Genomic DNA, 12,661 nt, shown 5'->3' with positions numbered 1-12,661 from the left:
GAGCATTGGAGAAACATGGCCAGGCCAGATTACTATGGCCATATGCTGATGGGTAAGCAGTAGAGATGAGCGAGTAGTAGTCGAAACTCCCGTTTCGAATAGCACGCACCCATAGGAATGAATGGAAGCGGCTGGCAAGCTTTGCCGGCGGCTTAACCCCCTGCGTGCCGCTTCCATTCATTCCTATGGGTGCGTGCTATTCAAAGCGGCCGTTTCGAATAGTACTCGCTCATCTCTAGTAAGCAGCAGACGTGATCAGTTCAGGCTGGGGGGTAGAATAATGGTGTGAGGAAGGTTTTCTTGGCACACCATAGATCCTCCAATATCCATACATGTCACCAACTGCTGATGGGTGTCTCTAATAAAGTGGCCACTGACCATACAAATACTTATACTGTGCGTCAGTCCACATAAGTGCTAACGTGATAGTAAAGAAATACAACAGACAATTTCTTGTGAAAAACGAAAGACTTTATGTTCTTGTCAGTGCCGTAACATTAACATGGAAGCAGAACAAGCAAATGATTCACAGCCACACAGGAGACAAGACTGCCGCTATCCCTGGCCCAGTATAGATATAGGCACGACATCCCCCGCTGTAGTACCCCATCCCTAACCTGCACTATAGGGATAATATGTGATCAGCATCACTTCCTGGGATGCTGTGAACCCTGAGGGGATAATAAAGCAGCCTCAAACAAAAAAAAAAAAAAAATTGTAGTCCTGGGTGAAAAAATGAAGAAATAAACTAAAAACAACAGTGAACAATCCGCCATAAATCATGGAGCTGGGGGATATAGGCTACCGGATCTTCCTTACATCCCGCGTTCCCAGTGTCACCAGTATGGACTTTTGTTCCCCTTCAGTATTTTGCCTTCTTCAGCCTTGTAATTGGTTCCATAATTTAGAGGAAGGTTAATAGCGTTGGCTGCACCTCTTATGGGTCATAAAGGTGAGGGTCCCTCAGAAGAGATCCTGCTAATTCTATTGCACCACATCGAGAGCCGCTTCGGAGATGCCAGATTTCCCACGGTCGGACCCTTAAGATGTCGTATTCTGCTGGCTGGATTCGTTTTTGGCCTCTTCGTAGACTGGTTCCGAGTCCGCGCCCTCTGCGTCAGGGGCGTCTCCTTTGGCGTTCGGGACCCACAGTCCGGAGTCGATGCACTGCTTCATAAAAAACCTGGCCTCCTATGGGATGGGAAACAAAGGCTGCATGTAATGTTGGGAGGGGAAAGGGTGGGATAGATAGGACTAATACCGTCACATATGACCCTGTGTCAGAGCAATGAGCGACACCTAGTGGTGAACTCGCAAATTAAAATAAAGCCACTGACGCGACTTCCTATTGACTTCTATTGGTGTCGCAGTTTTTCAGGGCCTTGAAGCGATAGCTATTTTTATTTTTTGTTTTTGTGTTACTGCATTCCAAGGGCCACAGCTACGTAATAACTTTATCGACAGTCTGACGATTTGTATTTTGTGATAACATCATACTAAGGCAGGGATTTTTAGATCCTCTCAGACCGCTCATTCCCCATAATCTAGAGCCAATATAATCCACATTACATGGGACTTACATTAGGGTCCATTTTGCTAATCGTGTCCTGAAGCATCTGAATGTCTTTTGTGTCAAAGCATTTCTGTAGCTCCTAAAGAAAGGGGGGAAAAAGGCAATAAAACGTGAAAAATCGCCACCATGGAGTTGGTATGTCCTCCCTAGGACAGTACACCTCACTAGATATACGTTAACATGTCTATTTGCTTTTGCTTTATGTAGATAGTAAATTGGAAATATCTAGGTAGTGCCCTGCCAGGACCTTCCTCTATATACATACATAGGATCTATATACATACATAGGATATCTCTCTCTCTCTAATATATATATATATATATATATATATATATATATATACACACACACACACACACGCACATTGTGTATAGAATTACCCTTTAAGACTAAGGCCCCACATAGCGAGCTGCAGCCAAAAAATGTTGCTTAAATGTCATTATTAAATCTGCCCCTGACCCCCTCCATGATACATCTACTAGTGACAGAGGATTGCATGTGTCTCTGCTCTGTAAAGCCGATTATATTCATTAAGGTGATTTACAACTCAGTCATGTTTTCCTTAAGCAGATTGTCTCAGTCCTCCAGCCTTTTCACCTTTAAGCAGATTGTATCAGGCCTTTCATGTTAATGACCAATCCTCAGACATAAGTTTCTTCCCCCACACTGATTTCCCAAATTCTTAAAGGGGTCCTGCACTTTGTACAATCCTTATAGGTAAGGGTCTTTTAACAATAAGCTGATCACAAAGTGTCCCCAACATTGACTTATAATATATGGGGGAACTGGACGGTATTTAATTTCCCCGCAGGACCACTATGGGGTAAACTCAGGGTCAGTTCATACGTCAGAAAGTGAAGAAGAATGTTACAGGTTCTGTGACCAGGACGTTTATTCCTATAAGATCCTACATTGGTCTCCACCTCCCATTGAAAACAATGGAAAGCAGATTTAAGACAGAGACGTTTCGATGCGTTATCTGCTTCAAAATCAGTGCCAAATTCCTCTGTGTGAACTTACCCAAGTATGACAAATTGGAGAAAACTTATTACAAGTGTGGTATTGTATTCCAGTCTTAAATAACAACCCGACCGGCACAGGGATGAGAGATTAATGAAGATGCTACGACCTCTACATAAATCTACTGGACGTCCTGGTGCCAGAATGGAAATCTATGCCAGGTAGGAACTAGCGTCGATTTCTCTTCTAACTCATGGCAGTACACTGGCAAGAGTTTTAGTAAATGAGTTCTCAGTTCGGAGAATATGCCAGGCAAGGTGTGCATTTGGGCTTGAGGCTCACAATTGGTGCGAGAAATACCATAATAAATGATAACTCACCCCCCAGTGTTCATTCATACCAATGGGGTGTCAGTGTAATGGAGGACAGGACAGGTCCCCAAAGCAAGGGACGCTCTTTGTAACCAATCTCCACTCATATCCAAAAATGACACCCCCCATTATTAACCTTATAGGGTGCATGATGGGTTTTCAAAACTAGACAACTCCTTTAAGACAAGCCTTGTGATGATTAGAGTATAGTAAGGATATACTGCAAAATCATTAGGGTTTTTTGTGTGACCATTGGAACAAGGGTCAACCGAATACTGTAGACTTTAGGAGCCACCATGATTTTGACGTCAGTAAAAAAAACTAATTTTTTTAAGACGCAATAGATAGTACTTGGGACTGTCCAGCCCTGGAGTGATAAGATTCTTATTTTACTACCTGCTTCCTTTACAGGACAGACAACGAGCCCAGAACCTGTTGTTGTAATACACAGGACTACGTACTCACCCGGCTGCTGGATTTGTTATCTTAGAAGTCTGTGTTATGTCGTTCCTCTTTTAGGCAGCACGTGAAGAGGAATTCAAGGCAGTCTTCAGCCTCAGATTCCACTCCACTTTCTGGCCCTGTGCTTCCCATTTTTTGACGTGGCTTTATTTGCTGCTTAGTCACAGACACAACGAGAGACAGACTCTGGAATTTGGAGATGATTTTGAGGAGGATCCGCCACAAAAATCAGCTACAAATTCAATGGGGTGAACATGCCATTACTCCTCCTGAAAATACATCAAGGCCTGGATATTCCTTTTACTGCTGTCACTATTATGGCATTTGCAAATGTTCTCTCCTAAATCCAATAGAATCCGTTTCAGTCCCATGACATCACACTGACTTACAGGTGGAAGAGTCTCGTAAACCTCCACAGGATCCAGCCCTCCGGGTCCCAGTCTCTTCTTCCGCTCCTCCTCTTCATATTCTTTCAAGGCCTTTTCTATTCGCACTTTTGCTCGTTCCCGTACTCGGTCCTTGAAAGCTTCCAGCTCGTCGTTGAAGGCGTCCATATATTGCTGGTCAGCCGTCTGTAGAGGAACATTATATCAGAGGTGAGCATTATATTATCTATATAATATAGAGGTTAGGGATGCCCAATGACCGGTCAACCTCCCTATAATAATATAGATCAGGATAACCTGTATACTGTATGCACAGTGTCTCTTACTCATCCCTATTGCTTCCAAACCCCATAACTTTTTTATTTCTCCACTCCCAGAGCCATATGAGATCTTAATGTTTGCGGAACAAATTGTTCTTCATGATGCCGCCATTAATTATTCTGGGAAGCTGGAAGAAAAATTAAGAATGGGGGAGATTTGACGAAAAAGTGCATTTGTGCAATTTTCTTACGGGATTCGTTTTTACGGTGTTCACTGTGCAGCCAAAATGACATGTCACCTGTATTCTATATTTCGGTATGATTCCAGGGATACCAAATGTATATGGTTTTATTTACATTTTAAACCCTTAACAAAAATCCAAAACTGTGCCAAATTATTTTTTCTAAAAGTCGCCATATTCTGAGACCCGCAACTTTTTTATACTTCCGTGTACAGGGATGTATAGGGACCGGGTGTACTTTTTAGTCCTACCATTTTGGGGAATTCCTTTTGCTTTGATCATTTTTTATTCTAATTTTTTTTCATTAATTAAACCCCTTAGGGGTCTTGAACCCCAGGGGGTCTGATCACTAATACACTGCATTACAATGCTAATGCATTGCAATACATTGTAAAAAAATGTAATTTCTTTTGCAGGCTGCATAGAGCAGCCTGCAAAAGAAAAGCTCTGCAGACAGGCCAAGGAGCCTTTACAAGGCTCCCAGCTGTCATGCCAACATGACGCCGGGCCTGGAGCTTGCTCCAGGTGCCGGCATTCACTGGCAAAATGGCGGTGCCTAGGCGCCACTGTGGGCATTAGCGCATGGTGTCTGCTGTATGATACAGCACACACCAGGCGGCTATGGCAGCCGCCCGACTCCTGGGTGGTCGCCATAGTTAAACACCCGGGTCTGCCGTACTAGTATGGCGGATGTCGCGAAGGGGTTAATATTGGTGCCTGCAGCTGCGGTGATGGGGCAGAGCTATAGACAGTAGGAGTATAATAGCCCTCTGAGAATTAGAATGGGCAAGGGGAGGAAGGGTTGTAGAGACACTCGGCTTCCATCAGGTCGCAGGGTGCCGTGACGTTTTGTTCACATGCCTCAGAGCTCGTAGGGAGCTTGCAAATGTAACGTCACAGACCTAAAAGTAAACCTGGTAAACGGCACCAAATTTTAACATTGTGTATATTTGTAAATTTATACCGAAGAATGCGATTATATGAACTATAATTTACTAAACTCGATAACCCCTTTAGTGGGGAACCCCTATCAATTACATAACTATATACCTACAGAACAGACAGGACCCCAGACATTAGCCTGGTCATCACTAACCTTTATCTTGGTGAAGAACTGGCGGAAGCATGCCCTGGGATCAACCTTCAGGCTCTTGGCCAGCTCCAGAATAAACTGCATGACGATAGTCTGGTGGGCGACTTGTTCCATAAGGGCGTGTTTCTGCAGGGTGTAAACACATGGGGAAGGGTGTCATTTCAGGAAGGAAAACAAGTCTCCATTCACTCACGCCACATACCCTGCTCTTACATTACACAGGCCGCACTCAGACACTGAATATACTCTAGCAATGGTTTCACTGTTAACCAGACCAAAATTATTTATGCACGTCTTGAAGTGGTTGCTGAGGATTAGAAAAGGTTCATTTTTCTTCATCTTTAAAGGGTTCTTCCAGCTTGGAGATATTAACCTATCCTTAGGACAGGAATATCACATCTATGGGGGTCCAAAAGCCCCACCAATCAGCTGTTTGTAGTGGTTGCAGTGTTCAGATGAGCACTGTGGCCTATTCACTGCATTCTAAGAACAGCACTGTACATTCTTGAAATAGCCACGATCTTATATTTTATATGTCAATTAGTTACTTCAAAACATAAGAAATGTAATTTTTGCAAAAAATTAGTATTTTAAGTTATCGCTACATGAATTTTAAATGTAAACATGAACGTGGCTATAGCTACTGAAATTATATATAGCATACATAATTGTATGGTGAACAAAAATTCAGTTTGAAGTCTAATATCTGTAAAATATGTGCATAAATTCATTAAACATGTTCATGGTTTAAATTTCTTGTCTGTGGACTTCGGCTTATACTGATGAGTTGACAAATCACACTGAAGCGTTCAACAGTAGTCTGCTGAAATCGCTGCACTCCACCGACCCTGATAGCGTGACTCCATCACCGAAATGTCCTGGTGGAAGCGCTCGCTATGTTCTTCGCTGACTGTGCCTAGGTTTTCTAGAAAGGTTATTCCACACCTACCTTTTGTATGTAAATTGCCTCAGTAGATTTTGAATAAGTCCGTTTTTATTCATATGCTAATGAGCCTTCTCCGTGCACCCCGGAAGTCTCTTCATGCACTGTCTCCTGTATATACAGCACAGGCTGCTGCTGACTCCTCCCTGCTCTCATACATAGTACACAGCAGGGAGAGGAGAGCTGGCTGACAACTTCCTGTGCACCGAGAACCTAATTAGCATGTGAATAAAAACGGACTTATTCAAACACTACTGAGGCAATTTACATACTAAAGGTACATACAGAAGGTATGTATGGATTAGCCTTTCTAAAGGCTATGGAAGGATGTGATTAGTTAAAAATTAAAAATGATAGAGCCCCTGTAATAAATAATTGTAATGCAATATTCTTATACATACTATATATATATATATTGTGTGTTTGGATCTTTGTGTGTTTGGTACCCAGGGCACACCTGGGTATACTGCACATATACAGAGAGATGTAGCAGATCCAAGAACGGGCGGATCATCGCCAGCAACAATTGCATGCGCATACACGTGTTGTTGCCAACAGCAACACACAGAGTCGCGGGCAGATGCTAATATATATATAGCTTGTAGTCCTATTTAAGCAAAATAAAAACATTTATTCGACAATTTCTTAAGAATTTGACCTGATAGGGCAAAACGATTTTCAGATTTGAAATCAGCATAAAAAACTGCTTAAGAAACACTTAATGGCATTTAAGATATCCACAGCGTGTTTTCCAGCGTAATTAGCATATGGACGAAAACCGGAATATCTAAGGAATGTGGAGAAGACATCTAAAGGAAGGAGAAGAAGAGCCTTTCTTAGGCTATTCCGACGTGGGTTTAGCTAATAGAATCCCTTTAAAGGTTTTTGTTTTTTTTTATGACCCATAATTAAGATAAGCCATAAATATCTGGTTGGTGTGGGGGCAACTTCCAGACTCCACATGGATCAGCTGTTCAGAGCTACATCCAAACCCAGTATAGTGGCAAGGTGGCGCTACTGCATCTCAGCTGCCACTGATGTCAATAGTAGCTGAGATGTAGCAACGCTGCTCTATACAATGAACAGGGCCACCTGTTTCCAGCTTCATACAATGCAGTACAGGGATCAGATGCAGCCATGAACAGCTGATCCGTGCAGGGTCCGGCTGTCGGCGCTCCACTCCATGTTCCATGTCCTATGGCACATGTGGTATAAACAGAGGCATACTTCCATGTTCTGCTACAGGCTATCAGGTACTAGAGATGTCAAGTTTTTCTGTGCCCATTCTGCAAATCTCTCACCTCTTCCACTTCCAGGTCTATGCACCAGATGACCAGGTAGTTGGCGGTCTCCTCACACACCAGGTGAGGGTTATCAGACAGGTACTTCTGACTGTCGTCCCAGCGGTGCAGCATGCCTTGTATAGAGGGATAGGAGAGAACATTACTAATAAGACAGCTGTCATATCACAAGGGTAACCCATCCTAAACCCTGAGATCATGCGCTAGGGTATAAGGCTTCACCACCCACACACACTGGAAATAGATTCTGCATACTATGTCATTGCTACATTAGTAAAAAAAAAAACAAAAAAAAAAAACACCTTTCACCCTACACCCACTCATGTATGACCCCCACAGTATACTTTATGGAGATGTTGGAGTCCCCAAATGTTTTGTCGAAGAAAATGTCACACAACCACATACACATATGAATCTTGTTATCCATGCACAGTTACACTGTTTACCAGCAGGGGGCACAACACTATGGCCAGATCTAATGCTGTGAGGAACGCCAGGGAGGCATTCCTCACAGCCCAGCGATGACCTTCTGACCGCGGGGAGATATCGATGCCGACATTAACGGATCGCGCACTGGGAAAGCCAGCTTTCTAGTGGTATACAATACCGTACATCAATGAGGGCATGAGAGGTTCACCAGGATGGGTCATCAGTATGTACGTCCCAAAAAAACTTTTAACTCCTTGTTTGGTCTTGCCACTTACCAAAATGTTTTAGCTGTTTGACATTCTTCTCTACAAAGGTTTTGTGCTTTTGTTCTTTTTGCTCCTCAGTTTCCTCATTACTGTCTGGTTTGACGTTGAAGACGCTCTAGAAAAAGAGAGGAACCAGGATTTAGAGGACCCCATCCAATAAATAACCTCCCTGAAGGACCTCCTGCCCCCAGGTAGCATGCAGGGCAGAGTCAATACCCATCATACCTTGCTGAACCCTTCCTTGCTGAGAGTGTCCACATTCCACGGCATGGTCTTCTCTTTCTTCTTGAGATCATCTTCCTTCTTCTGACAGTTCTTCTCCTCTTTCTTCAGCTGCTCCAGTTCCTTTTTCAGCTTCTCAGATTCGGGCTTTGCATTATCCTGAACGTCCAGTTCTTTCAGCTTCTTCTGACATTCGGCGAGTTTCTTTTTACACTCGTTCGTCGCTTTCTGAAGTTCTTCTTTCTCTTTCTCAAACTGCTCCATCCTCTCGACACGGGCCTGTGTCAGGCAGGAGGAGAGAAATCAGGATGAATTATTAGCATCTACTTACAGTGTTGGACTGGGGTTCTTTGGGTCCAACTCCTAGAAAATAGACCATAGTACTAGAGATGAGCGAACACTGTTCGGAACAGCACGCTCCCTTAGAAATGAATGGAAGCGGCCGGCACGCGGGGGATTAAGCGGCCGGCCGCCGGCAAAGTCTGCGTGCCAGGTGCTTCCATTCATTTCTTGGGAGCGTGCTGTTAGGATCGGCTGATCCGAACAGTGTTCGCTCATCTCTACATACTACCCTTCATGTCTTCTGCTGGACCAATACTGTGTTAGAGCCTAGAACCATCGGTGACTACCAAAATGTGCCCAAGGCAGACCAACCGTCTTTAAGATACTTAACGACTTATTGTAGCCCAGATACTATTATTATAAGGGGATCACGTTCTTACCTGGTGTCGCCATCGGAACAAGCTGGCTGTATCGATATTGGGATGCGTGTCATCTTCATCGTCAGACACTTCAATATGATCCCACACACTGTAATCTACCATGTTGCTGCTTATTGAGGTATCTGAAAGAGATGAAGACAACATTAAAGGGATCTTCCAGGAATGGAATACTGATGATCTATCTTCAGGATAGGCTAACAATATCAGATCGTTGACGGTCTAAGGCTAGGTTCACATCTTAGCTAGTGTTTCCGTTCAGAGGGTTTGTCGCTTAGGGACCCCTGAACAGAAACCTAATCGGCAAAGAAAATGGTTACCTTAAGAAACCCACGGTCTCCATAGACTATAATGGGGTCCATGTGGTTTCCGCCCGAAAAGGCGGAGAGAAAAGTGCTGCTTGAAGCGCTTTTTCTCTCTGCATGAAAAAATGATGCAGACCCCCAAACGGAAACCTGAGCGCAGATGTGAACCTAACCTTAGACCCTACAGATCTGGTACCTGGCACTCAACAATATCAGATCGGTGGGGGCCTAATACGTGGCACTGCCACCCAATCGGTTGTTTGAAGAGACTGTAGAGTTCAGGTGAGCGCTGCTGACCGTTTACCAAATACCAAGCACATTGCCATACATTGCCTAGGGGTTTTGATTAGAATTGCAGCCCTGCCCCATTCACTTAGAGAAGACTAAGCTGCAAACAGGCCATGTGACCAATGAATCTGACATCAATGACCTCATCTAAGCGCCAGTGCTGCTTTGGGCGGCTGATCTGTAAGGGTCCTTGGTGTCAGACTCCCACCATTCTGATATTGGTGATCTATCCTTTAAGTATTACCATGAATCGCCATACATGTCTGACCTCTCACCTACAGCTCCTCAGCTCAGGCCACAAGAAGCAGAGGACCCCATCAACTAGGAAACCTGCTCATGGAAGAAAATGAAGAGGAATCGGACTCTCTTTTCATTTACGTTCCTTCAGACAGAGCTTTCTCTCACTGATGGGCCCCGGATGAGCAGGGCTGATCAGGTGAGGGTCTTGCTCCATGGGTTCCAGCAGGTTTCGTTATTTTTTCAGCGGCCTGCTTTGTTCTCTGTGCCCCATTGATTACAATGAGAGGCATATTCAGAGCGGAATTTGGCTCTGATTATGAGGTGGAATCTGCTTCAAAATCAGCACCAAGTTCCTGTGTGTGAACATACCCCAAGAGACACCTATACTTACACTTCTACGTGGAATGTTGCTATGTATTAGTCTATCAAGCCAAAAAGGGTCTCTGTTTTGCCGCTGTATGCATACTAACACTGATAACACTGAGTCCAAGCAGTGGCCCTAGTGGTCAAAGAAAAGGGCCCGGGACTTCACTGGTGTTGTATGTCCTTTCCTGTGACCACTGAGGCCACTCAGTGGTCACACGCAGTGGGGATTACCATTGGAATATTCACCTTCCCCAGCCTCCTGGTCCAATACTGAAACATCCTGGACATCCATGTAAGTGTACATACAAGAACACAAGACCATTTTTAAATAAGCTTAAAGGGTTGTGCCATGAAATAAATCCACAGGATAGTGGATAAAAGTCAGGTGACTGTGGTTCTGACCATGGCGTACCAGTGTGCTTGCATGACCGATGCTCTGTTCACTGCTATGGTGCTGTGTAATCTCCGGCACCGCCTGTAGTAAATGGAGCGCCGGTCACGGGAGCTGATTGCTGGGAGACTTGGAGGATGGACTCTTATGCCCTAATAAGGGGTTAGAGTAAAGCTTAAGACCACAGGCTAGTAGGTGTCTAATCATTGGAGTCCTACCACTAAGAACCCCTACGATCATGAGAACTGGAGCCCCCTGAAACGTCTAATAAAGGGGCTTTGTGGCCCCTATTGCATGTTCAATACTGATGACACAGGGAGAGTGTGTAGTCTAACAGAAGCAGAATGGCGCCACCTCTATAGGGTGGACGGAGTTGCAGCAGACTGCACATTCTCCACCAGCTACTGCAACCACTTCCTGCGCCTCCGACGTGTGGAGTCAACACCAAACTTCCACCAGATACTGAAGACTGATCTTTTGGATAGGTCATCAATATGAAACGTGCTTCAGGGGTCAGAAAACCCCTTTAAGGAGGGGTAGCAGGTATGAGTGAACACCACTCTATCCAACTGTATGGGACGGGCACAATGCTGTTGCCACCTAGCTCTATCAGTCCCATAGAAGTTAAAGGAGGAAGTTAAAGGGGACCCCGGGCCCCTAATCTTGTGATTGCTGATGATGCCACTGATCAGACCCTGGGGTGAACCATGGGTTTCTGCTGCCTGAGGTGGACGTCAGAAAGCCGCCCCACCCCGGAGGAGGGGCCGCATGGAATGGGGCGGGGCCGCACGGAGGAGGCGGGGCCGAGCACAGCAAGCGTCTTTAGCAGGCAGGGAGAGGACCTGCTCTCTGCCTGAGCGTGAGGGGCGGCCGCTGGAGCAGCGCTGCATCCACAGGGCCTCCCCAATCTACCGCTCAGTGACGGTGACCCTAAGCCAGTCCAGGACAGCTTGTTCTGGACTGGCTTAGGTCAGCAAAAATGCCGCCCTCCCCGGGGCCCTGGCATAGCGCTGCCTGAAGCGGTCACTTCAGGTCGCCTCATGGGAGGTGCGGCGCTGATCAGACCATTACACACTTACCCTGTGGATATAATAGAAATGTTATTTGCAGGGTAACTCACTTTCGGACGTCCACCCTGTATAAAAATCAATGTAAACAACTCTCCCTGGGCATGGGGAGCACTACTGCCCCCTAGGACAAAATAAATCTAAACTAGATAAATAAAACAGAAATAAACTTCCTATTCTTGGTGTAATAGGCCCCACAAAGGCGGTTTCACTTTTACTGGCTCTTCCCATCTAGGCAAGAAGTGCTGCAGCTCAAGAGGACTACAAGTCCCAGCATTCCATAGACATGAGTGATTGCTATACAATACTGGGAGTTGTAGTCCAGAGCAGACACAGACTCGGGGCCATGGACTACGGACTGATACAATGTATATGCTACTTCCAGGCAGAGTAGTGAGCCCTGAGCTGTAATACACATATTATATACTGCATGTGATATATGATATTGGAGTATAATACACGTGATATGACAGCACTAGAGGCGCCTACCTGGACCTGCAGGATTTCTCCCCTTCTGGAAGGCTCTGGCACACTCTATCCACCCACTGCCCTCACTCTGACGTCACTTCCCCGGCCTCAATCCGGTCAGCCTTGCCCTTTCTTTGACGTCACACCCCGGCCTCCAATCATCTTTCGAACGTCAAGAAACCACGCCCCTGTCAGGCTTGTTTTCGTTCTGCGCGCAGAGGTGGAATGACGACACGAGCGGTCGAACGTCGATTGGAGGATTTATTTAGAAGGCGTGGCTTGAGTGGTATAGAGAAGGTACGGCACGA

At 45.2% G+C, this 12,661-nt stretch overlaps 1 protein-coding gene across 1 annotated transcript; it reads right to left on the bottom strand.

Moving 5' to 3' along the window:
- Positions 1–463: 463 nt before the first annotated feature.
- Positions 464–12,455, bottom strand: CDC37 (cell division cycle 37, HSP90 cochaperone). The gene is made up of 9 exons (XM_075272618.1): positions 12,375–12,455; positions 9,232–9,353; positions 8,513–8,788; positions 8,297–8,402; positions 7,593–7,708; positions 5,352–5,474; positions 3,757–3,939; positions 1,581–1,652; positions 464–1,191 (listed from the first exon to the last, which is right to left on the bottom strand). The coding sequence occupies exons 2-9, from the start codon at positions 9,331–9,333 to the stop codon at positions 1,042–1,044; spliced, it is 1,128 nt and encodes a 375-aa protein (XP_075128719.1). The 5' UTR covers positions 9,334–9,353; positions 12,375–12,455; the 3' UTR covers positions 464–1,041.
- Between the last annotated feature and the right edge of the window lie 206 nt (positions 12,456–12,661).

The sequence above is a fragment of the Leptodactylus fuscus genome, chromosome 5 (assembly GCF_031893055.1).
Source record: "Leptodactylus fuscus isolate aLepFus1 chromosome 5, aLepFus1.hap2, whole genome shotgun sequence".
NCBI lineage: Eukaryota > Metazoa > Chordata > Amphibia > Anura > Leptodactylidae > Leptodactylus > Leptodactylus fuscus.
Note: the sequence above shows the minus strand (reverse complement) of the source record. Positions and strands in the feature narration are given on the sequence as shown.

Excerpts from the sequence above, each read along its gene's own strand:
- CDC37 (XM_075272618.1), bottom strand. The coding sequence starts at position 9,333 with ATGGTAGATTACAGTGTGTGGGATCATATTGAAGTGTCTGACGATGAA. Across the intron at positions 3,940-5,351 it reads AGTTCTTCACCAAGATAAAG|ACGGCTGACCAGCAATATAT; the intron begins GTTAGTGATGAC and ends GTTCCTCTACAG. Across the intron at positions 1,192-1,580 it reads TTAGCAAAATGGACCCTAAT|GAGGCCAGGTTTTTTATGAA; the intron begins GTAAGTCCCATG and ends CCCATCCCATAG.